The following is a 23,123-nucleotide window of genomic DNA, read 5'->3' on the forward strand; positions in this document are numbered from 1 at the left end:
GATCCTGCTGGATGCGGCTATCCAGCCAGGAGAAACAGAGGCAAAACAATTTTTAGGGTACCTTTTCTAACCCCCTCCCATGTGGGGTGAGCAAAGTGGATCCTAAAAAGGACTGCTCAGTCGTGGGTGTAGCTGCCGAGATGCTCGACCCGTCTCAATCCTCGAACAAGACGATTGTATCACACACCCACCGCCTGTGTGTCAGTCTGTGACTAGGAACTTCTGGATTTCACTATCCTGTTCCCGCTGCCACTCGCCAATCACCACCGGATTTTTGACTTGTACAAATGTTATTTTCCCAAAAAACTGGAAGATTAAAGTGGGGAGACTGGTGCACAACAGTCACCACACTACCCTTGACAGATGGAGGACTTGAACCATGGACGAGGATGATTGGAACCATGGACACCATGACGATTGGAAAGCCTCTATTTGCTGCAGCCTTCATCCACCTTCACAGCCATTGTAACATTACACAACAGTTTCACCTCCACTGTGCAGTTATCCTCCATCTGCTCTGCAGTTAGGGACTTCTTGGATCACACTTTGTCTGGAACCTCTCCCTTGACCGTTCTGCCATGGGTGACCCTAAGGGAGTACATGACTCCAGGCAGCATCGCTCTTGGGGTCATTGAGATACGCAAGCCTCTCCACCACTACAAGGTGGTGATCCATGGAGAGGATCAGTCACATGAGTAGTACAGTAATAACAGAAAGCAACACACTAATAGTATCGAATACTATTTACAGTGTACCTACAGAGAGGATTTCAGTCAAGATAATGTAGTTTAATGCATTAAAACCATCTCTTTGTAAATTTGTTCCAGTAATGTGTACTGCTGTGCATAGTGGAGTCTTCTGTAGAATTGTTATCCATTCAGATTTTATAAAGATTGTAATTTTAAAAATTATTTTACTGTGTTAAATATGGACAGGAAAAGAATAATTTTGCTATTTGAATGATCTGAGCTGTTTATTTGGATAAAAACATGTTCAGGGCCCTTTCAGCGGCATCTCAAAACTTTCAGGTGATGAATTCTTCCCGTAAAACTATTTGAGTTTTAAAATATATTTGTGTGTTTTAATCCATACTTGTACTTAACAAAGACTTGTGAACTTCACTAATTTCAATTATTTTTGTTTCTATTTAGGCGTTTAGATGCTAACCATATTACTGCAGTCCCAGAAGACAGTTTTGAGGGTCTTGTCCAGCTACGTCACCTGTGGCTGGATGACAACAGCTTGACAGAAGTCCCCATTCATCCACTCAGCAATCTTCCTTCTTTGCAGGCCTTAACTCTGGCTCTCAACAAAATAACACACATTCCTGACTTTGCATTTACAAACCTTTCAAGTCTCGTTGTTCTGTGAGTATTAGCAGCTTTTCACTTTACAACTCAATTTGATCCTCCAAGTGTGGACCTGATTCAGCTAGGATTGCAATGAGAAGTGTGTTCTGTTCTGTTTCACTTCAGGTGGCTAATAGTTTGTAACCCAGAAACACCACAAACTGGTACAATTATCTTCTTATTAGAGAGGTCTACACTACCAGAAAATCAAAAATGCTATGACTGAGATTGCTCCATGATTTTCAGTTGCGTCTCTTTTTGGTAACATAGTCTTTCTTGAAAACTGACAACTGAAAAAAGTTGGCAAAAGAAGGCATTGTAGTTTTTAAGAGATGGAAATGTCATCTTCTTCAGGCTTGTTCCTTATGGGATATTTTTCATATGCTTTATTTAGTCTTAAATGTGCCTGGGACTGGTGTTAACACTAGAGCTGGGCCAAATGTTTTGAGTTTTTGAATTTATTTTTTTAATTCAAATTTTCATCACATTTTTGGGGGTTTCTCAACTAACTGTAGAGATGGTTGGAAGTTTTCAGTTTTCAAAAAGTTCTGTCAGTTTCAAAAAGCCAGCAAAAAATAATTAAACTTTCATGACTCTCTTTTTTGTGGAGGTGGTTTTTGGTTTTGGTTTGGAACTACTCTAGTTGTTTGCACCATTTTGCTTGAAGACTATTTAAAAGCCTTAGCTATAAACTGAAGGCCCCACTTCAGCACTTGGAAATTAATTGCAGTTTTGTCAGAATCAGGAGTGCTGAACAGGGCCTCAGGTAGGTAATTGTGATGATATCCAATATCTTGTTCTCATCTTAGATTGTGACATCTCTTGTCTGGTAATAGAGGCATTCTTTTGTAAAGTATCACTTCCCCTCACCCTTTAATGGTTTTTCTAAAACATCCTGCTATTGTAATATCAAATAGTCAAATTTATGTTAATTTTATAACTTATCCATGAGAAACTGATTATTTTGAAACTGGTTTTGTTGTCTCTTTAGGCATCTTCATAACAATAAAATAAAAACAATAGGAAAACATTGTTTTGATGGATTAGACAACCTAGAAACTTTGTAAGTACATTTTCTGTGTTCATTTATTGGTCTGTGTTTGTAGAAATCTCTGTAACAGACTAGTTATGGAAACTAGCACTTCTGACAAAAGACTTGTTCAGATATCCCTAAGTTTATAATTAAAGTGTTATAGCTAATAAATAAATACTTGTTACCTCAACTTACTTTTAGCAATAAACATATTGCAAAATATGTTGCCAATTGTCTTTGACAATACTAATTACTTCAGTCCTTGTGTAATAGTGAGATATGCTTGAATGTCAATGGATAAAATAATCTTGAGTTTAAGACAGAGAGCTCAGAAGCAAAGTTTATAGCCATTTAAGTGTTTTGTATGATACTGCATGGACTACAGATTTCCTTTCAGCTTGCTTCATGAATCTCTAGTAAGCAATATTTCACTAACAAAAAAAATTTGTTACATTTAAAGAATGCAGAAAATATCTATGATGAAATCCTGGCCCCACTGAACCAGTGACAGCTCCCACTAGTTAGAGAGGTGGTGGAATTTTACTCCTACTTTGTGAGAGTTTGGAGGAGGAACTTTACTTGCTCCAGAAACCCTGTAAATCTTTATGTAATATTTAGAACAGTCAGTTATCAGGGTAAAGTTGTAATTTGATATATCTTTTAAAGTTAGAAACCAGTTCTAGGTTTTTGGTTTTTTTTAATAAATCTTTTACTTCTCAGCTGGAAGGAAAGTACACTCTTTGGGCCTAGTCCTGCAGCCCTTCTCAGGGAAAAAATCAATAAGAACGTAGTCTGAGGAAGAGCTACACAATTTTGCCCTTTGACATTACCTTCTGCATTTTTGTGAAACAAACAGCCAGCATAAAACTGAGAGCTTGACTGGCTCTTTAGCTGGAATGGTGACAGAGCAACTATGATTAGTTTATTGTGTAGCTGAACAGTAAATGTTTCCAACAAATCCACTTTGCTAATGTAACAAGGATTTGTATATTAGGATTTACATGATTGTATCGTACTTGACTCTACCTCTTCTTTTGTTCAGTTATAATAATTGTCTTTACTAGAAGGTCTGTAGGTCCTGCTATTCTCTTGTGGCTGATATTGGTGTATATTTTATAAAACCTAAGAGATTTTCTGAATAGGCTATACAAAATTGTCATTCGTATCTGCACCTTTTTTGGGTTTTTTTAAAAGACTAAATTTTAGTTTTAAAGGCTTCTGAAGGATAAAATCATCATTAAGATAAACCAGTGTCTAAAGAAGTATATAGCTTCACTATATGGAGATTATATATACGGTATATAAATCAAACAATTTAACATTAGGTGTCCACTGAAAATATGTCGCTAGCACTGAGTGTTTGCTGATGTTGCTATTTCTACTAGGGATTTAAATTATAACAACATGGTAGAATTCCCTGAAGCCATTAAAGCACTTCCAAGCCTAAAGGAGCTGTGAGTATTACTACATCTTATTCTACCCATTTTCTTTATCCTTTTCACAAATAAAAAAGCAATCCTAACTCCAAGGTTAGGAATGCCTCTATTGTCCCATTACCCAGTAATCTGAAATGGACTAGGTTATGCTAAGCAATACTCTAATTAGAGGCGGGCGTAATCAGCAGTTAGTGAGAGAGTCTGTTATTTTTTGAGTGATAAAAATAAGCAAATTATTCAGGATAGCTATTAACATAGATCTTAACCATCAGCTATTTGGACACTGTTTTGGGGCCTCCAGTAGCAAAATTATGTAATTACTGATCATTATGCTTTTTTAAAAAACATTTTATCACAGATTGATGCAGAGTTTAGCTTTCTCCCCTGAAATATTTCCATTTTAAGTACTGATATATAGTAGACAAAGGTCTGATCCTTCAGTTGTGCATAGTCTCATTTGACTTCAGTGCAACTATTTGCAGGATTGAGCTCTGAGTTTGTGTATTATTTGAACACTAGCCAAATGACAGTTGATCGACCCTAATGATGCTATATTTTAAAATTTATTTCTCTTTTGTCAATATATTTTTAGGGGATTTCACAGTAATTACATTTCCATAATCCCCAATGGTGCATTTGAGGGAAATCCCCTTCTAAGGACTATGTAAGTATTATTTTGTGTGTATTTGTAGTCTAATTATCAGACAGTGATTGTATGAACTGATGGGAGACTGAAATCTGTTTTTAATTCCTCAGACATTTGTATGATAATCCTCTCTCTTTTGTGGGTAACTCGGCATTTCAGAATTTATCAGATCTGCACTCCTTGTAAGTACTTTCTCAGTTTATAACAGAATATCTGAAGTGAAATAGCATGTCTGTGCCCCTAGAATAACTGATTTTGCTGGTCAGATGTTGCTTCATGCACAATTTTTATTTGCACTTAGTTTTAATAAACTTTGCTGTTTGTTCTTGAAATGTCCAGTAGTTTGAGAGTCTGATGGATAGTCTTAAAATTTTTTTGTTCTCCTAACTCGCATAAGAAAAGTAACCTAAAGCCAAATGCTCAGGTACTTGTCCAGACAAATTCCCACTGAAGCCAGTGGAGCCTATATATATTTCTGAATATGGATGGACATTGGGAATGTGTTTGCAGGCAAGTACATGCACACTTTGAAAAAGATTGCTAGTCTGGGGGTTCTGAGTAATGAGTAAGTAAAAACTGACTTAAAAACTTCAAGATCTGAGTCACAATCAAAAGATTTTATAGTATACTGTATACTTTATACTATATTCAGAACATATATCTAAATGGCACTTTCAAGTGGATGGATCCTGCTTAGGTACAAATGTGGGATCCCACTTGGGTGCCAATCCCAGGCTCTCCTAATCAAAGACTAATATGTTTTAGTATGTTAAATAGGGGCTGATATTTGCAGAACTACTGTGGTGCCTCCTTCATGCTGATCCTTTAAATGGCACACATGTAAAAATCAGCAATGATCTTATTTGTTGGAATGGAGTAGCTTTGGAAGTTGGATCACAGAACCATCTGCAGAAAATTTGCACATTAGCAGTGTTCTGCATTCCAAGCATGATTCTGACAGAATATCACATGCTTTCATAGCATTTGATTAAACATATTTTTACTTTAGGTGTATTCAACGAGTGTCTTTAGACCTACAGTGTAACCAAAATTCATTGAGGCAATCAATTGATTAGTATGTAACATTCTAATGAAAACTTCCATAACAGGATAAAAGGATTGTCCCCCTTCCTCCTTCCACCTCCTCCACCCCCCCCCATCTCCCACAATTTCCATAATATAATTTACAGATAATCTACCTGTTTATTTAGGGTCATTCGGGGTGCCAGCATGGTTCAGTGGTTTCCTAATTTGACAGGAACCAGTAATCTGGAGAGCCTGTAAGTATCTTCTACCAAACACTGCCAATACATTAATTTCTTGTTCTGTCTCTTCTTGGAACAATTAGTATTAAAATTGACTTCCAATGGTAGAAGTGTGGCTTAGTGAACAGGGCTGGAAGCCAGGAGATCTTGATTCTATTCCTACCTATCTATTTTAGGTAATTATATGACTGCCATTACAAAAGTAACGGAGTGCCTCACAATTTTGAATGTATTTACTTGTGAGGCTTCAGCTGGAGTACAGTGTCCAATTCTGGGTGCCTCATGTGGTAAAGATGTGGATATGTTGGAGAGAGTCCAGAGGAGCACAACAAAAACGATAAAGGGTTTAGACATCTGAGGAAAGATTAAAATAACTGAGCATGTTTAGTTTTGAGAAAAGAAGACTGAGGAGGGACCTGATAAATCTTCAAATATGTTAAGGGCTGTTATAAAGAAGATGGTGATCAATTGTTTTCCACAATTCACTGAAGGTAGGACAAGAAGTAATGGGGTTAATCTGCGGTAAAGAAGATTTAGGTTAGATATTAAGAAAAACTTTGACTATAAGGGTAGTTAAGTATTGGAATAGGTTACCAAGAGAAGTTGTGGAATCCCCATCATGGAAGGTTTTTAAAAACAGTTTAGATAAACGCCTGTCAGAGGGGGTCGAGATTTACTTGGTCCTGCCCCACTGCAAGGTCTTGGACTAGAAGACCTCTGATGGTCCCTTCCAGCCCTACATTTCTGAGACCTACTATGTACTGTTTGAGCATTCAAACATGTATGTGTTTTTTTGTTTGTTTTTAACACAGGACTCTTACAGGCACCAAGATAAGCAGTGTTCCCATTAACCTATGCCAAGAACAAAAGATGCTTCGGACTTTGTAAGTCAATATTTCCTGCTCCTGTTTTACCAACAGTAAAAAATAATTTGATAGCGATATATTGCACTATATTTAAAGAAAGTGTCATTGCTCAAAGTCGCTCTGTCAACGTTGGTAGGCCCCAAAATTGTTCAAATATCTGATCCCTCTTTGACTCCTCTGGAGTCCTGGTGCTGCAAAGTATTATGTTGATATACCAAATCAAGTCCTTGAAACAGCAGTGTGTTTATTGAAGTACACGGTGTTTCTTCACCTATGGTGGTGTACAGCTGTAAGGATGTCAGTGTAACAGCATTTGCATGGGAATGTCTTCACATTTCATTGTGCCACCCACTCGTTCTCCAGACCACACTCATCATCCACATTTGGAGAGTAAAGAAGAGTAGCACTCATAACTACTGTGGTGGAGGAGAGGAGACCAATGGAGAATAGAAAGTTGGGGTGGAGGAAAAGAATGGTAAAGTGCATGAGAGAGATAGGAGGCATGCACTCAGAAGGTAAAAGTAAATGATGGGGAGAGGGCAAATTAGAAAATAAAAATGTATTTAAGAAAGAGGATAGGTTTTGTGGGGAGTAGGGAAAAGATAATTGCAAAGGATAAATTCTTCTCACTGAAAAAGACTGGGGGGAATATGTCTTCTGTTTTATAGACCGGTAAGACAGCAGAGCATTGTGCTTTTTCTGTCAACCATTGGCTTTTTGAATCTCTAGTTTAATGGTAGTTTGGCTGTTTCCAGCCCCCTTTCTTGCCACCCTGTCCCAGCACCCCCTAAAAAAATCTGAAAACTTTCCCAGCTTTGGATGGGGAGTGATCTGCACACTTTGAGCAGATCTGAATTACATCCACATGTCAGAGATCACCCTTCCGTTTCTTGTGGAAAACATGCGCCTTTAATTTTGAACTATCAAAATTGAGGGGATTTATACAGTAGTTATTTTCCCACTGCATGGATTAGTTGGCCATGTTTTGTGCACTATTTTATATGCGTAGCTAATAGCAATACCTACAATTAACACTTGCCTGACACTTTCCATTATATAGTTTTAGTTGTTTATAATTTTGCCAAACTTTAGCCTTTTGGGCTGATTTTTTTTTTTTCATGCTTGCTGTCTGTCTCAGGCTGAATATTTCTGAAAAGTCTTCAGTAAAAATGGTTAAGCCATTTAAGAGAATGAGAGTGAAAAATAGATGGGTTTGTCAGTGTTACAAGAACTGAGAGAATGTTCTCTTGTATTTAAAATATGAAGGTAGGATTCAGGGCTGCTTTATGAGCAACCTTGAGTCTGGCATTTCCTCACTTTTGAAGTTTGACTTCGCAACCTTTACGTTGTTTTTCATAGCTTTTTGTATGTAATAGGTAGAGCCAGTATACATAATGGGGGCCAGTTGCTGGGGAGCATAGCTGTGAATCCCCTGACTTTTGTGTGTCTTTAAAATGTCTTCAGTTTTTTTCTAGAATTGTGGTAACAGGATGGTTGGTATGCTGATTTTTATTTAATTTATGGTTGCAGTAAAGTAACATTTCAAATAGAGCAGAGTTAAACTAACCACTCTCTTCCCATTGTCTATTTCAAGGGACTTGTCTTATAATAACATAAAAGAGCTTTCGAGTTTTAAGGGCTGCAGTTCCTTAGAAGAAATGTAAGTATAAATGTATGTTAATTATCCTAAATAACCCTTAGTGTACTGAGTCCACAGCTTCCAATACTGAGTTCTTGTACTTAACATCTGACAGAAAATGTAATAGATTTTTAGGGCCAGAAGAGAATCTTATGATCAGTCTGACCCCCTGTATAACATAGGCCGGAGAATTTCACCCATTGAGTTCACTCACATAGTCAGAAGTTTCACATTTCTTCCTATTTGGACACAAAAAGAATGAAAGACTCAGTAATCCTGCTTTTCATAGCAAGCTTGTCATATTTATAAATATGCCCTCCTCATCTTTGCTATCCCCACTGCTTAATCCCTTGGTTTCTGTAACCTTCTCTTCCCTACTGTAACCTTCGCTCCCCTCCCAACTTTTCTCAGTCCTCTCCATCTATCCAACATGGCACTGTTAAAAGTCCTCTTCCTGTCCAAGAAACACTTTTCCCTCTCAAATCCCTTCTTTGTTTTTCCTGTGTTTTACCACATCAGATAAAGCTCCTCATCCTCTCCTTCTAAGCCCAATATAATCTTTCCCCTGCTTATATCTCTGCTCCCATTTCTACCCCTGGTGCTCTCCCAGTCCTCTTTTCTTCTTGTGCTGTTCGTCTTTCTTTCACTCTCAGCTTTGCACCTTCCAATGTGTAACCCTCTAGTCTTGGATCTGTCTCCAAATCCTTGCCTGTCAAGACCCTATTATCTCCCCCATAAAACCTACTTTTTTACAAGTATCCAGCCAGTCTGCCTTCCTTCTTGCCTCATTCTCTTGTCATGTGCTCTCTTGTCAGAGGCCAGTTGTACAACATGCTGAGTTTCAGCTTCCACTGAAGTAATTGAGAGTTGAGTGTGGTAGGCACCTTGCAGGTTTAGGCCCTTAGATTGTGAATTCTTCAGGGCAGGGAATATATTATACATTCTAAAGTGCCTGGTCAATTTATGAGACCACATAATTTGATTTTTAATAAGGATAAATTTATCTGATTGAAAAATAGATGATAATTTAAAAAATATATATAACAATGCTCCAATCTCCACCACTTTCTTCCACTGCCAGGAACAGTCCTGTGGTTGAAGGCAGCATAAAAATGCACCATCCCCTGCTGCCCTTAGAGAAAAGTGTTGATATTTCATCCACTGGCAAGCAGGTGGAGTAAACAGATGAATCTTGTCCTGTGCTCTGATTGTCAGTCCAACAGAGATCAAGTTTTCTATCAAGGGCAGCAAGTTCTGGGGCCAGTTGCCCTCCGCTAAATCTATCTTGCCTCATGTTCCTTAGAGTTCAGATTTATGGCCTAGAATGCAGGAGCACCTCAATGAATGTTGACTATCAGATGGGCACATAGGAAGAGAATGAATTGGAAATATAACCTGCCCATTAGCTCTTGCATAATGAAGGGTCTCTCAGTGTTTTCCTTTTATAAATCCATATTTTAAGAAGTAATAGTTCACTCTGGGTTGGCGCTTGGCCTAAATCATCTCAACCTGGAAGTGAGTAGGTTTGTTTTAAATGCCAAGGTGCATCTGTGTCACAAAGTGACACTTATGGCTTGGAGGTAGTTCAAACCTCACTTGTCGATGTTCACCTCTGCCAAATGGGTTGTGAATTAAAAAAAATGGGCTGGAAACTCCATAAGGGGGCTCCAAATATTGAATTAACCTCTCAAGAGAAAATAGCCATGCGTATTGTGGTGAAGTGGAGAACAGTTATTTAAACAGTGGGCCCAAAATGGAGGAATGATCAGAAAAATCATTTCATCTGTCAATGGTATTGATTAGTATCTTTCTTATCTTATTCCCATTGTTCTGATTTGCTAAAATCTGTAGAGAGACAGACTGAGGAAAACAGTAGAGAATAATATACTAAGAGATGAGGGAAAAAACAAAAGCCAAATATTCCTCATTTTGGAGGAAATTAGCCTCCAAATAACTTCACCCCCCCCCCTTGCATTCCAGTTCCTTACAACATAATCAAATCCAGGAAATCAAAGAAGACACCTTTCAGGGACTAACTTCCCTACGCATCCTGTAAGTACATATATTTTTACTTACTTACTTTTAACTATATATATGTTTACTTTCTGAATACTATGGGATGTAAATTATGATTCATAACTAAATATGTGGGTTTGAAGGTAATAATCTGTCTTGTATTAATAGGCTAGATGTTATATATCCCAAGGCAAAGCTAACCGTGATCTATACCAGTGGTAGGCAACCTATGGCATGCATGCTGAAGGCAGCACACGAGCTGATTTTCAGTGGCACTCACACTGCCCGGGTTCTGGCCACCAGTCTGGGGGTCTCTACATTTTAATTTAATTTTAAATGAAGTTTCTTGAACATTTTAAAAACCTTATGTACTTTACATACAATAATAGTTTAGTTATATATTATAGACTTATAGAAAGAGACCTTCTAAATATGTTAAAATGTATTACTGGCACTCGAAACTTTAAATTAGAGTGAATAAATGAAGATTTGGCACACCACTTCTGAAAGGCTGCCGACCCCTGATCTATACGATAGTTACTGTTTTTATTAGGCACCAGTTTTACTCTTTTTCTGTACTTAATATTTATATATATTAATATAAATACATTGTGAGAAAATATGTATTTTGCATACCAAGTTTGGTAAAAAGGGGTTCTTGTCATTTTTATAATTAAGTTAGCTATTTTTACCTGAAGTGAATTGCAAAAAGCAGTATAAGTAAAGTAGGGCAAATGTCATTCTCCCAGCCCTAAAGTAGTAAACATGAACACAGTTGCCAACTTTCATGCAGTAAATAAGCACTCTGACTTTCACAATAAGCCAAAAATCAAGCTAATCCCATTTCAAAACAAGGCCAAAACAAGCCAATTCCTAAGAACCCCAACAGTCTGTGACTAGATCCCCCCCTATTGTGTAGTTGGGGACTGTGGTGGGCCCACTGTGCACCCCTGACTCTCTCTCTTCCCCCCCCCCCCCTTGCCCCTTTGGCCCCTGCTTGCTGGGAGCCGATCAAAAAAAAAAAGAAGCAACAAGCTGCTACAAGCCAAACAAACTACAAGCCAAAAACTAGCCCAATTTCTGCATTTTTTCCCCACAGGTTTGGCATGCCTGCTTTTAAATGGACAAATAGTAAGGAGTTTGAGAGCAATAGAGGTTAAATTTCTTCGGAGATTTTTCTGGCTGCTCACTGTCGTGTTAATGTTTTTGCTGGAGCACTACTATATGTGTTTTACTTGATGGTGGCAGATTTATAATATGAAACAATGTATTGGTAAACATTAGGACTTAAAATGTGGTTGATAATACGAAAGTGTTCATTACTTATTGAGGAGCTAATAAAAGGGAGTTATGAGATCCCAGAAATTCACAGCTGCTATTAAGTAAATAATAGCAGCAGTTAGTCACTACGGTGTAAGGCCTCCGGGCTTGATCCTGCATGTGAAAACTCGCTGCTCTCTCCATCTTATTTATATTACAGTAACACTCCAAAGCTCTAGTCAGAGTCCCATTGTGTTGTACAGATATAAAATAAGACCTGTTCTTGTCCCAGAGAGCTTATGTTCTCACCTCTCTGCAGATGCCCAGCACTTAGCAGGATTAAGCCCATGTATACATGATTCTATATGGAAAATGTCATGGAGATACCAAAATATTGTTAAACCATGCAGATTACTTGACTTTCCTGTCAGAGGTATAATGTGATTGCCACTTACCGAGCTCCCAAACAATGGTTATTCTGACATTTCAGTTAAATTGCTAACTAAATGGCATTTTTTATTAATTGCAGTGATCTCAGTCGAAACTTGATCCAGCAGGTTCACAAGAAGGCATTTACTACACTTGGTGCTATAACTAATCTGTAAGTAGGCCATTTTGTGCAGTAAACCAGCACCTCCAGCACTAAATTGCTGAAATGGTAAAATTTTCTCACTCAAAACTGATGTGTGTTTGCTTTTTTTTAATAATTTTTCATCCCTAGAGATCCCCAAACTACACACACACAGCAATGAAATGAGGCACTCCTCTCTCTTGTGTGGAGGACAGAAGACATGCTGCTTGATGGGGGTTTTGGAGGACAGAATGTTAGCCAACAAACACTAGAGCAGATCCGTACTGATAGGAAACATGCCATGGGATCTTCAGACTTACTGTGTGTAACAATTTTAATATTCACCTTTCAGAGACTTAAGTTTCAATGAGCTGACTTCATTTCCAACTGAAGGACTGAATGGACTAAACCAGCTTAAACTTGCAGGCAACTCTGAGCTGAAAGAAGCATTGGCAGCAAAGGACTTTGTGAAGCTCCGGTATGTTAGTAGATAAAACTACAGATTGTTCAGATGAACATTTAAAATAGCATTTAGATGAATAAACAATGTGACACAAGTCAAGTCAACTCAGTTAAGGTCACTGTGTTCCTGTTAACTAAACTCACTTGTGCTGGATTTTTGTAATAAGTCAAGGGGGATCTTGACCATTCTTATTCCATAAGGCTGCTCTCACCTGTTCTTTTTGGAATCCTTGACACCCTTCCACCCAACCCCTTATATGTGAATTGGAGTAGTGGTATGGATGGAGTTCTGGATACCTGTGAAGACCCATTTGCCAGTGACTGAGCATGTCCTCTTCCTAGAGTCTGGAAAATGGGAGCTGGCTTATAATTCCACCACCCCAACCCTTTATACAAATGCTGGTTATTCTGTGAGGCCCAGCACAATAACAACAGTAGGCATTTAGGGCCTGATCCAAAAGCTTGTTGAAATCAATGGAAACACTCTCATTGACTTTAGTGGGCTTTGGAACAGACCGTTATGTAGCTTTTCTCATTTTCAGAGACCTTATAATTCTTATGTCCCCTATGAAGCAGGTAAGAATTGTTTTAGATGGGGAAACTGAGGCAAAGACAGTTACTTGCCCAAGACCAGAGGAAAGAGTCAGATGTCTAGGATTCAATCCCAGGAGTTCGTGATATTCAGTCGTGTGTTAACAAGAGACTCAGCTTTTTTTATCCAAAAGCTGAGAACTACTGTGGCATGGCATTCACTATTCTGACACTCCTCCAACATGAGCATATAAATAGTGTCCAGGCACAATACAGTTCTTGTAGGATTTCAATTATAGCCTTGACTCAGAATGACATTGGTTTTGTGAGATTTTGTTGTAAGGGTAATTAGAAGTACACCCATCTCAAAATACTGTATACCTATGTACATTGCTTAATATTGATTAGCACAGGGGCATTCTAGACTAGTAAGAGTTACCATATTTTGACATGAACCTTGCAAAATTCCACGTTCCAGATGCAGGAATTACCAGAGTGGTGAGGAAATGCCACAGTTTTAGAGTACAGAGACCATGCTTCAGAAATCAAAGTGCAACCTACCTGACTAATCTTGTGGTGGTTCTTTGAATATGCACTGCTTTTTTAAATCTCTTCAGTGCCCCAATTGCTATAAGTGTGGTTTATTGTACTATTCCCCCCCCCTCCCCATCTTCCACCTTAATTTTCATTTATCTTGAAAGAAAAATAACTTCCAATGTTAGCAATATAATCTGTTCCATATAGATTGAGAAGAGGAAAAACAGTTGGGTACATTGTTAGCAATCAGCTTGGCTACATCATGTTACCTGAAAAATTCAGATAAAGCTCCATGAGGCCACTGCTTTTGCACAGATTTTTATGGTAACCAATTAGTGCTGAACTGTATGTGTGATCAGCCCCTCCCATCCTTTTTTGCACTGATTTTTTAGCATGTCCTATTGCTGGCAGAAAGGAAGGTGCATACCAGGAAATCCTGACTTACTCTGAAGGATTTAATGTAAACAGAATGAACAATGAAGATGACAGATGCATGCTTAATAATGTGGTCATCCAGGAATTAACTTACTTGCACAACAGAGTTACTCTCCAGCCAGCTTGATTAGTTTTCATTTCTATGTATACAAGTGATAACATGAATACTAGTAACAACTTGCTTTGCATAAGACAGAGTTGAGCCAAACCCAGAGGAATGTTTCTTTACCTTCACCGCAGACTGAGGGCTTGGATGAAATGGAATCCTGATCCAAACCACCTCTGTTTTAGTTTTGCTTTTGCAAAAATCAAGAACTCCCTTTTTTTGCCCATCTCTAGTCAGTTTTAGTATCCTAAAGTGTAAGCTCTTCAGAAACTCTCATAACTGATTCTAGTTTGAAGTTGGTCTTTATTAATGTATGTGTCAAAAAGAAGCTGCTCTTGAACAGCTTTAGCTTTGAGGCATGCCACTTTTAAAAATTAAGAATATAGATGCTGCCAGCTAATATTGTTCATTGTTTTGCCTGTATTTCAGGTCTCTGTCTGTTCCATATGCCTACCAGTGCTGTGCATTTTGGGGTTGTGACTCTTATTTGAACTCTAACATGGAAGATTCCAGCCACCACGATCAGAATGTGTTGATAGATCATGATAGAGGTGAGTGCTCCATTGTACTAGGCGTTCCGCTGCATTGCATAAGTTAGGCCAGACCAGGCAGATAATTTTGTTCTCCAACAAACAGATGTAGAAACTCATTTAAAGACTTATTATATGAGCACCCGCTACAAAATAATTGGTTCTATGTGATCCAATTCCTATTTCCAAAGGGATGAGTCTGCTTGGCTAACACAGGCTTTTCCCTGTTTCAGTTAGAAAATATTTTTTTCTTCTTCCATTGTATTAAATTGGTAGGGTCAGTTATCTTGCTATTCACTTGCTTCCCAGAGCACACTCTAAGAAATATCCTGCTGGTCTCAGCATCTCCATCTCCCTTTAGAGACAGGGTCTGAACTGTGAGTTTTCAATCCCTTGTTTCAAGTTTCCAAGTTCTCCTCTTGATATGGACTGGGACAGACCTGGCTTAAAGCAATAGTTCTCAACCTTCCTTACTCCTGGGACCCAAAGTCCATCTGAATTTCTTTTCCAGGAGCCAGCCAGATCCCACAATTCTTTGTGGGCACTAAGGATTGCAGCATGGCAAGAACCCATGCCTGTATGTTGTAGTAGGGAGTGCTGAGTGTGGAGGGCAAAGAGAGGAGAGAGATTGCTGGTGGGGTGCATCTCCCAACTCTTTCCCCCACATAGCATTCATCTCAGGGGCCCAGTAGTACTGTACAGGGAAGGGGATAAAAGAGGGGAGAAACAAGATGTAATGGGATTACTGCAGGGGTGGAGCAACAACAGGAGGAAGGGAGTAAGTGGCCTTTTCCTTCCCTTCCTTTCTTGAACTCCTGTTGAGTCCTAGCATCCAACGGATTTGTCGTGGGGATTTTTGCAGAGTTCCTCATGTCCCTCAGAACAAAATAGAATCTAAATACTATGATGGCAGAGGGTGGAATATATATATATAAATAGCATTCAGCATATATAATCCCCAGAGAATGGAGTTAATTGCTTCAGATTTAATGATTTAAAAATACTTGGATGCTCAATTAGGTGGTTTAAGAAAAACAGTATCTGGTTAAAAATATTTGAAAAAAATCAAACTCATACTACTTCGGGACTAAAATTCCTGCCTTTACTCAGCTACAGCAGATGCAGATGTTCCAAACGCTGATGAGAATGAAGAACTGGGTCAGACAATTATTCATTGTACACCCACGACAGGTAATTAAAACAACCACTTTAGTTATATTCTGAACTTTTAGCCTTTCATTGTGCTTTAGGTGTCTACTGAATTATGTCTCTAATTCCCCATGGTCCCCATGTATACACAATCCTGCAGTGCTTGGGTGAAACTCCCACTGATGTCAGTGGTATCTTTGGATAAGTAAATACCACAGGACTTGGCCCAATTTAGCACTGTAGTAGAGAGCCAGGCTGGAACAAATCCAGGTGTGATTCCCAAGCTCAGTGCACAGAGTCTTAGCCTTTACATTTAGAGTTGACAGTATATATTGTCCTTTAATGCTTTGGACCAACTCTCCACATTAGCAGAGAATCCGAACTGCTCCAACTATAAAGGGTTGCAGTGCTTGTGGAGTTGCCGAAATTCTCTGATATTACAAAGGAACACCACAGACAGCTTCCATTGCTACTCTTCCTGCCCACCTATCTTCTCCGTTGCAGCTACTCCTTCCTTGCCAGGTCACCCAAAAGGCTCAGACATACTACCAAAGCCACTGCCCACTACAGACCTGCTGAGAACCATTGCACATTATTCCAGCCAGCTAATATGGCTCCTGCCATGTACCTGCCACCTTCCCATTCCCCTCCCATCCCCCCTTGCACAGAGGCATACTGCCAAGGCAATTGCCACAGGATGGAGAGGGGCCTGCACCTATTTTATCTCTGCCTCTCATGGCAATATTCTGAATCCATTATTCAGATTCACCAGACTGGCTTTTGCCTTTTGTGCCAGCTTCTGTTTTCATATGTGGAATGTTGGAGAGATTTCCTGGGTCACAGGAAAAGCAGTTTATGATTATAGGGAAAAATTCGTCATTGGTGTAACTGCACTGAACTCAGCAGTTACATTGGGAATGAATTTAACCTATGCTGCTTTGTGCTTGTTTGCTTTTAAATTGTTAGGTTGTTCACAGGAATTCTAATTCATGTACTATAGTCTAAGGTTTACAGCTTTTAGCGCTCTCATTTTGCACATGCTGGTGATGCTTCAACTCTTTAAGGAGCTAAGCACAACTACTTGTTTTTTAAGCTTACTGCCTACCTCAACCCCCCCTCCCCCGCTCATAATCTCTTCCCAGTCCAAGATGTCGCTCTGTTCTTGAGTAGGACACCTGCCCTCTGTGTAAATACAGAATCACTGCTCAGACGCCAGGTCCACTCCTCATTTTGTCTAGTTGCAGAGGATAGATTGCCAATCACTTAACTAATGGGGCCAGCAATTGGAAGCATCAAAACTCCTCCCTCTCCACCTTACCCATGTACTTGCATTGAGAATGGGAAAAGGAAGACTTTTCCTGGGGGAACAAAAAGCATGAGGTGGCAGAGGAGGCAATAGATGAAGGTGGTTGAAGGCTGAGGGGGATTTTTTCTATCTGAGTGGAAGAGATAGCCACTAGCATATACCACACCTGTTAGAAAATTATTTGCAAATTTGTCTTGGGAATATTGAATTCCCTTTCCATCAACACTATTTGTTCCCTTTTTCTTTTCCTAAATAGTATGCAGTTTTTGCCTTAAAGTAGTATTCTGATTAACATTAGTATGTTCATGTGATTTGAAAATAATTATTCAGTGAGGAATCTACTACTTGGGAATGCCTGCAAGAAAGGGAAATTTGTCAGCTGTTTTGGTTGGTCTATTTTCTAATGATCCAACTGTACCATTATGTAAACTGATTTCCCTCAATGCAGAAGAACATGTTGATTTTTGTCTTGGCTATAAACTAGAGGCAAGATTAAATTGTACTGAGTTCTGAAACAGAGTTCAAAAAGGCAGTTAAGACCTTGAGGGATTTTTGCACTGACCTTTGATTGTTTTCCACAATAATTGTTTCACTTAGAGTTTGGGGAAGACTGTACCTACTGTGTGGTCTTGGGGCCATTTGTGGCCCTTGATGCTCTAAATTGGGGTTATCTTGTGCTGGCTGGATCAGCCTCCAGGAGCTTTTCACCAGCTCAAGATGGTAGCACCTTCTGCTCGTGCCCCTTCTTGCCCTAGATGGCTCCCTGCACCCAAGGGCCACTGGCACGTGGCATAGAGCTGGGGCACCTGAGATTCCCCATATGCAAGAGGGATTGCCACTTACGATGTTTAGTGTAAGTGCTTGGGACAGAGCAAGGGCCAAGGCCCATCACATTGGTAAACAAAGTTTTTGAGAGAGCAGCAAAGAGTCCTGTGGCACCTTATAGACTAACAGATGTATTGGAGCATGAGTTTTCGTGGGTGAATACCCACTTCGTCGGATGCATGTGCAAAGTTTTGGAGGACTCCAAGAGTATTACTTTGCATATATAGGTAAATAAATAAATACAGAGAGAGAGAGAGCACACACATCTTACTGACTTTCAAAATGCACTAGATACATTCATTAAATAACCTTCATGACATCCATGTGATCTCCTATAGGAGTTCAGGTGGAGGGGATTTGAGGGAGTGTGGGAGCAATGATGCTGCTTAAGCTCAATCTCTCCTTGTGACAGATTTATGGTTTAAGTTGATTTACCTCTCATTTCTTCATCTCCATGGCACAAAATGTAGAGTATAATTTTCTTCTGTGACTTCCCCAAAGTAACCCAGTGTGTCACTGGCAGGGCTGGGAACAGAAAACTTGTGGTGAAATCCTGCCCCTGTTTAAGTAAATAAATTGAGTTTGTTGGCTTTTTACAAAAGTGTTTCCTTGTAACTTTTTTTTTTTTAAAGAAGAAACATTGACAACTTAAAGTAACCCAGAGCTATTCCAAAGGGAGTGTTTGTGAATCGCATATTACAGGAACTTCGGGGTTTTGTTTTTGTTTGTTTGTTTGTTTTAAAGGAGTGGGGCAAATTTTTCAGGATAGATTTGAACAGCAAAGTGTTTCTGTTTCTTTGTACCAATGTGTTTATAAAAAGTATGGAGGTAAAAATAAAAGTTATTTAGGTGACCCTAATAAAAGCTCTGTTGAGTAGCAGAAAGACAATTAGGGCTTAATTATTTATTTTGTTTACACGGACTATTCCTGAGTGACCATTCTTCCTAGTAATTATCTCTTCAGGCTTAATTAATTCGTAAATAGCTTCAGCAGCACAGTTTACTTTCAACTGACCTATTTAGGAGTTCAGATGAGTGCTGCTGTTCGAGAAATAATGAGTTCTGTGCTTGTAATAGTGCTTAATTATGTAAGATTTTCAGTGATATTTTATTTTTCTTAATTCCTTGTCCTTTTTGTTGTGTTTCTTCTAGGTGCTTTTAAGCCCTGTGAATATTTACTGGGAAGCTGGATGATTCGACTTACTGTCTGGTTTATTTTTCTGGTTGCCTTGTTCTTCAACCTGCTTGTCATGTTAACGATATTTGCATCTTGTACTCCATTATCTTCCTCCAAACTGTTTATAGGCCTGATTTCTGTCTCTAATTTATTTATGGGAATCTATACTGGTATATTAACTTTCCTGGATGCAGTCTCTTGGGGAAGATTTGCTGAATTTGGCATATGGTGGGAGACTGGCAGTGGTTGTAAAGTTGCTGGGTTTCTTGCAGTCTTTTCATCAGAAAGTGCCATTTTTTTCCTGATGTTGGCAGCTGTTGAACGAAGCTTCTCCGCAAAACAGATAATTAAAAATGGGAAAAGCAATCATCTAAAACAATTCCAAATTGCTGCAATTTTTGCTTTCCTGTGTGCTATGGTAGCTGGATGCTTACCACTTTTCCATAAAGGGGAGTATTCAGCCTCACCACTCTGCTTGCCCTTCCCCACGGGAGAAACACCTTCACTAGGGTTTACAGTAACTTTAGTGCTCCTAAACTCATTAGCATTTTTGCTAATGGCTATTATCTATACTAAACTTTACTGCAACTTGGAAAAAGAGGACCTCTCAGAAAACACACAATCCAGCATGATTAAGCATGTCGCTTGGCTAATCTTCACCAATTGCATCTTTTTCTGTCCTGTTGCATTTTTCTCATTTGCACCACTGATCACTGCAATCTCTATCAGCCCTGAAATAATGAAGTCTGTTACTCTAATATTTTTCCCATTACCTGCTTGTCTGAATCCAGTCCTATACGTTTTTTTCAACCCAATGTTCAAGGAAGACTGGAAATTACTTAGACGGCATATCACCAAAAAAAATGGAGCAGTGGCAATTGCTGTCAATACTCAAGGTGGCTGTGTGACACAGGATTTCTACTATGACTGTGGCATGTATTCACATTTGCAGGGTAACCTTACCATGTGTGAATGTTGTGAATCACTTCTTTTATCCAAACCTGTACCATGCAAACACTTAATAAAATCACACAGTTGTCCTACACTGGCAGTGGTGCCTTGCCAACGGCCAGATGGGTATTGGTCAGACTGTGGCACACAGTCTGCTCATTCTGATTATGCAGATGAGGATGACTCTTTTGTGTCGGACAGTTCAGACCAAGTGCAGGCCTGTGGTCGCGCATGTTTCTATCAAAGCAGAGGATTCCCTTTGGTTCGTTATGCCTACAATATACCAAGAATTAAAGACTGAAAGGCTTTGCTGTAAGCTGTTCTCATAAGGAAGAAGTACAATGTTTCGTAGACCATACCTGTTCTGACCTTTCAACCAGGAAGCACTTTTGTACTCATTGTGTGGTGTCACTTGTAAAGAAGGGAAGTGGACAGTAAGTTTCTTGAGCCATACATTTGAGGGAGGGAAAAGTTGCCAACTGTAAATAATGGGTAAACCAAAACTTGTAACCCAATATTTTTATTCTTTCCAAGCAATACTGGTTTCTTTTATACAGTTTTTATGTGCTAAAGGTCTGTTTCCATGTTGAACTCCAATTGTATTTTGCTTCTACTGTTGTGTGAGGCAAGTTCTGTCAAGCTTTCTGGTTAAGCACAATATAAGGGACAGCTGTTAATATTAAGAAATTATTTTTAAATGTGATTTTCTGTAATTAAGAAAAAATTGTTGCTAGCTTTGTATAGTATTTTCAGCATTAATCTCAGGATGACTTACTGCAGGGCCAAAAGAAGGGACTACGTCTCCCATACAGAACTGTGAGAGCAATATAGGTATAACATTTTTGTTTTTTATATTTCAAACTAAGATTTGATCTTAATAAGATAACTATTTTTTATTTAAAAAAATCTTTTATCCCTCAAGATCTGCAGACTGTATGAAATAAGAATATTAACAGTTGTCGGGAGCGGTAGAACTGAATATGGTTTTCAGTGGAGACACACTGCTTCAGGTGAAAACCATAGTACCATTCTTCAGTATTATGTAAGGTCATACTACCAGAAGGAATTACCATGGGCTAGACAGTGTATATCGTCAGTGCTGTCTGTGTGTGAGGTTAGCATGCTTATTTAGAAAGAGACAGAGAGAAGCTAAAATATTTTGCAGCCCTATTCACTGTTAGTAATAGTGCTTATACACACAATGATGTCTCTGAGCATCTTGAGACTTTACCAAAAGGGGTGGCAATGAAAAGCGGTTTTGCAATATAGAAACTTCTGCATCTCTGCCAATTATTTCTCTCCAAGTAAAGTACAATGTGGTGAGATGGACTAATTTTCATGTAAATTGGTGAATTAATTTAAAAATTTTTCTTAAGCATCTAAGACCCAAGTATCACTTAATTACCATCAATTATCCTTTAATCTGTACTTAGTTTGAAGTTTGATCAACATAAAGTTATGAATGCATGATCAAAGTACACCTCTACCCCGATATAACACGAATTCGGATATAACGCGGTAAAGCAGTGCTCCAAGGGGGCAGGGCTGCGCACTCTGGCAGATCAAAGCAAGTTCGATATAACGCGGTTTCACCTATAACGCAGTAAGATTTTTTTGGCTCCCGAGGACGGCATTATATCAGGGTAGAGGTGTAATTATATAAGTTTCTTGAACAATATGCTGAATCAATAGCAAATCCACTGCCATACCAGTTACTCTGGAAATGTTCTTGTTAAGATTTAAGCTAGATTGCTATTTTGAGAATTAAACTGTACATACTGTGCATATAATGAATTTTTATCTTTGTATTGTAAATTATTTGATAGAACACATGATGGGAAATATGGCTTCAGTTCATTTTGTTAATTAAAGCTACCTCCTAAACTATAGTGGCTGCCAGTAATTGTGGTTTATATACTTTTTGCATTGTAAATAGACATGGTTGTACATTGTCACTGTAATAAAACAGAATCCTTGTATATCAAATCATGTAGTTTGTACAAAATATTGGGAGGGTTTCATTTACTGTATGCTGTAATTTTTGTAAGCCAAACTATTCAAGTAAAAACAAACAAAAAACAGAAAAGAAAATCATCCCAGAGTTTTAGCTTTCTTATAGTTATATTACTCATAAATATTTCATCTTAAGTTGGCATGGAGTGTCTCACTAAAAGCAAATAGGGTACATGGATATTGCTAGAAATCACACTTCTTAAAAAATGCATAAGATCTTGGAAAAGTTCCAGATGCACAAAATCAGCATGGGAAATTATGCTCATAAATATGCTGACAGATACAGTGTATTACCTATGGTTGGAGTTTTGGAAAGAGATGTGCCAACAGAATAACAGAGTTGCCAGTTTAAATGTGAATTTATGAACTAAACTTAATGCTGTAGACTTGCTGTAGACTTGCAGCATCCGGAGAAGCGTTTGGCTTTTTACAAAGCACTCTTCATTGTGAAGTATAGAATTTAAACCCAAAGGTACCTGTACATTTTTAGTATGACTTGGAAGATCATCCAGATGCCAAATATTTATTTTTTAAAACCCATCATTTCATTGCCAAGATGCAGGTTGTTTGAGCCACTATTATGTGAGAATGCACAATCTGTTTAACATTCCTTCTGTTGGCAATGTAGCAGCAGTTAAATAACTGTTTGAAGTATATGTAGCTACTTTCAGCTCTATTTGAAAAGAGGAAAATAAGTTTCAAATGGAAAAATACAATCAGGGAAAGATATCAGAGGGGTAGCCGTGTTAGTCTGAATCTGTAAAAAGCAACAGAGGGTCCTGTGGCACTTACTTACTGATTTATACCTGCCTCTGGAGATTTCCATTACTTGCATCTGAAGAAGTGAGGTTCTTACCCACGAAAGCTTATGCTCCCAATACTTCTGTTAGTCTTAAAGGTGCCACAGGACCCTCTGTTGCTTTTTAATCAGGGAAAGAAAAACTATCAAGCTTCCAATAGGACAGTGATTCTCAATTTTTTGTACTGGTGACCTCTTTCACATAGCAAGCCTCTAAGTGT

The 23,123-nt window shown here is 38.6% G+C and overlaps 1 protein-coding gene across 2 annotated transcripts in view; it reads left to right on the forward strand.

The window, feature by feature from the left end:
• LGR4 (leucine rich repeat containing G protein-coupled receptor 4) overlaps positions 1-22,076 on the forward strand; it is a 133,511-nt gene extending 111,435 nt beyond the window's left edge. For both annotated transcript variants that reach the window (XM_005306374.5, XM_024109379.3), the window contains 14 exons: positions 1,152-1,367; positions 2,341-2,412; positions 3,768-3,836; positions 4,411-4,482; positions 4,575-4,646; positions 5,676-5,744; positions 6,542-6,613; positions 8,190-8,255; positions 10,215-10,286; positions 12,040-12,111; positions 12,434-12,559; positions 14,582-14,703; positions 15,793-15,873; positions 19,115-22,076. In XM_005306374.5, coding sequence (XP_005306431.1) covers positions 1,152-1,367; positions 2,341-2,412; positions 3,768-3,836; positions 4,411-4,482; positions 4,575-4,646; positions 5,676-5,744; positions 6,542-6,613; positions 8,190-8,255; positions 10,215-10,286; positions 12,040-12,111; positions 12,434-12,559; positions 14,582-14,703; positions 15,793-15,873; positions 19,115-20,391 — 2,458 coding nt within the window. In that variant the 3' untranslated portion in view covers positions 20,392-22,076. The remainder of the gene's footprint in view (positions 1-1,151; positions 1,368-2,340; positions 2,413-3,767; positions 3,837-4,410; positions 4,483-4,574; positions 4,647-5,675; positions 5,745-6,541; positions 6,614-8,189; positions 8,256-10,214; positions 10,287-12,039; positions 12,112-12,433; positions 12,560-14,581; positions 14,704-15,792; positions 15,874-19,114) is intronic.
• The last annotated feature ends 1,047 nt before the right edge of the window (positions 22,077-23,123 follow it).

The sequence above is a fragment of the Chrysemys picta genome, chromosome 4, assembly GCF_011386835.1.
Source record: "Chrysemys picta bellii isolate R12L10 chromosome 4, ASM1138683v2, whole genome shotgun sequence".
NCBI classification, from domain to species: domain Eukaryota; kingdom Metazoa; phylum Chordata; order Testudines; family Emydidae; genus Chrysemys; species Chrysemys picta.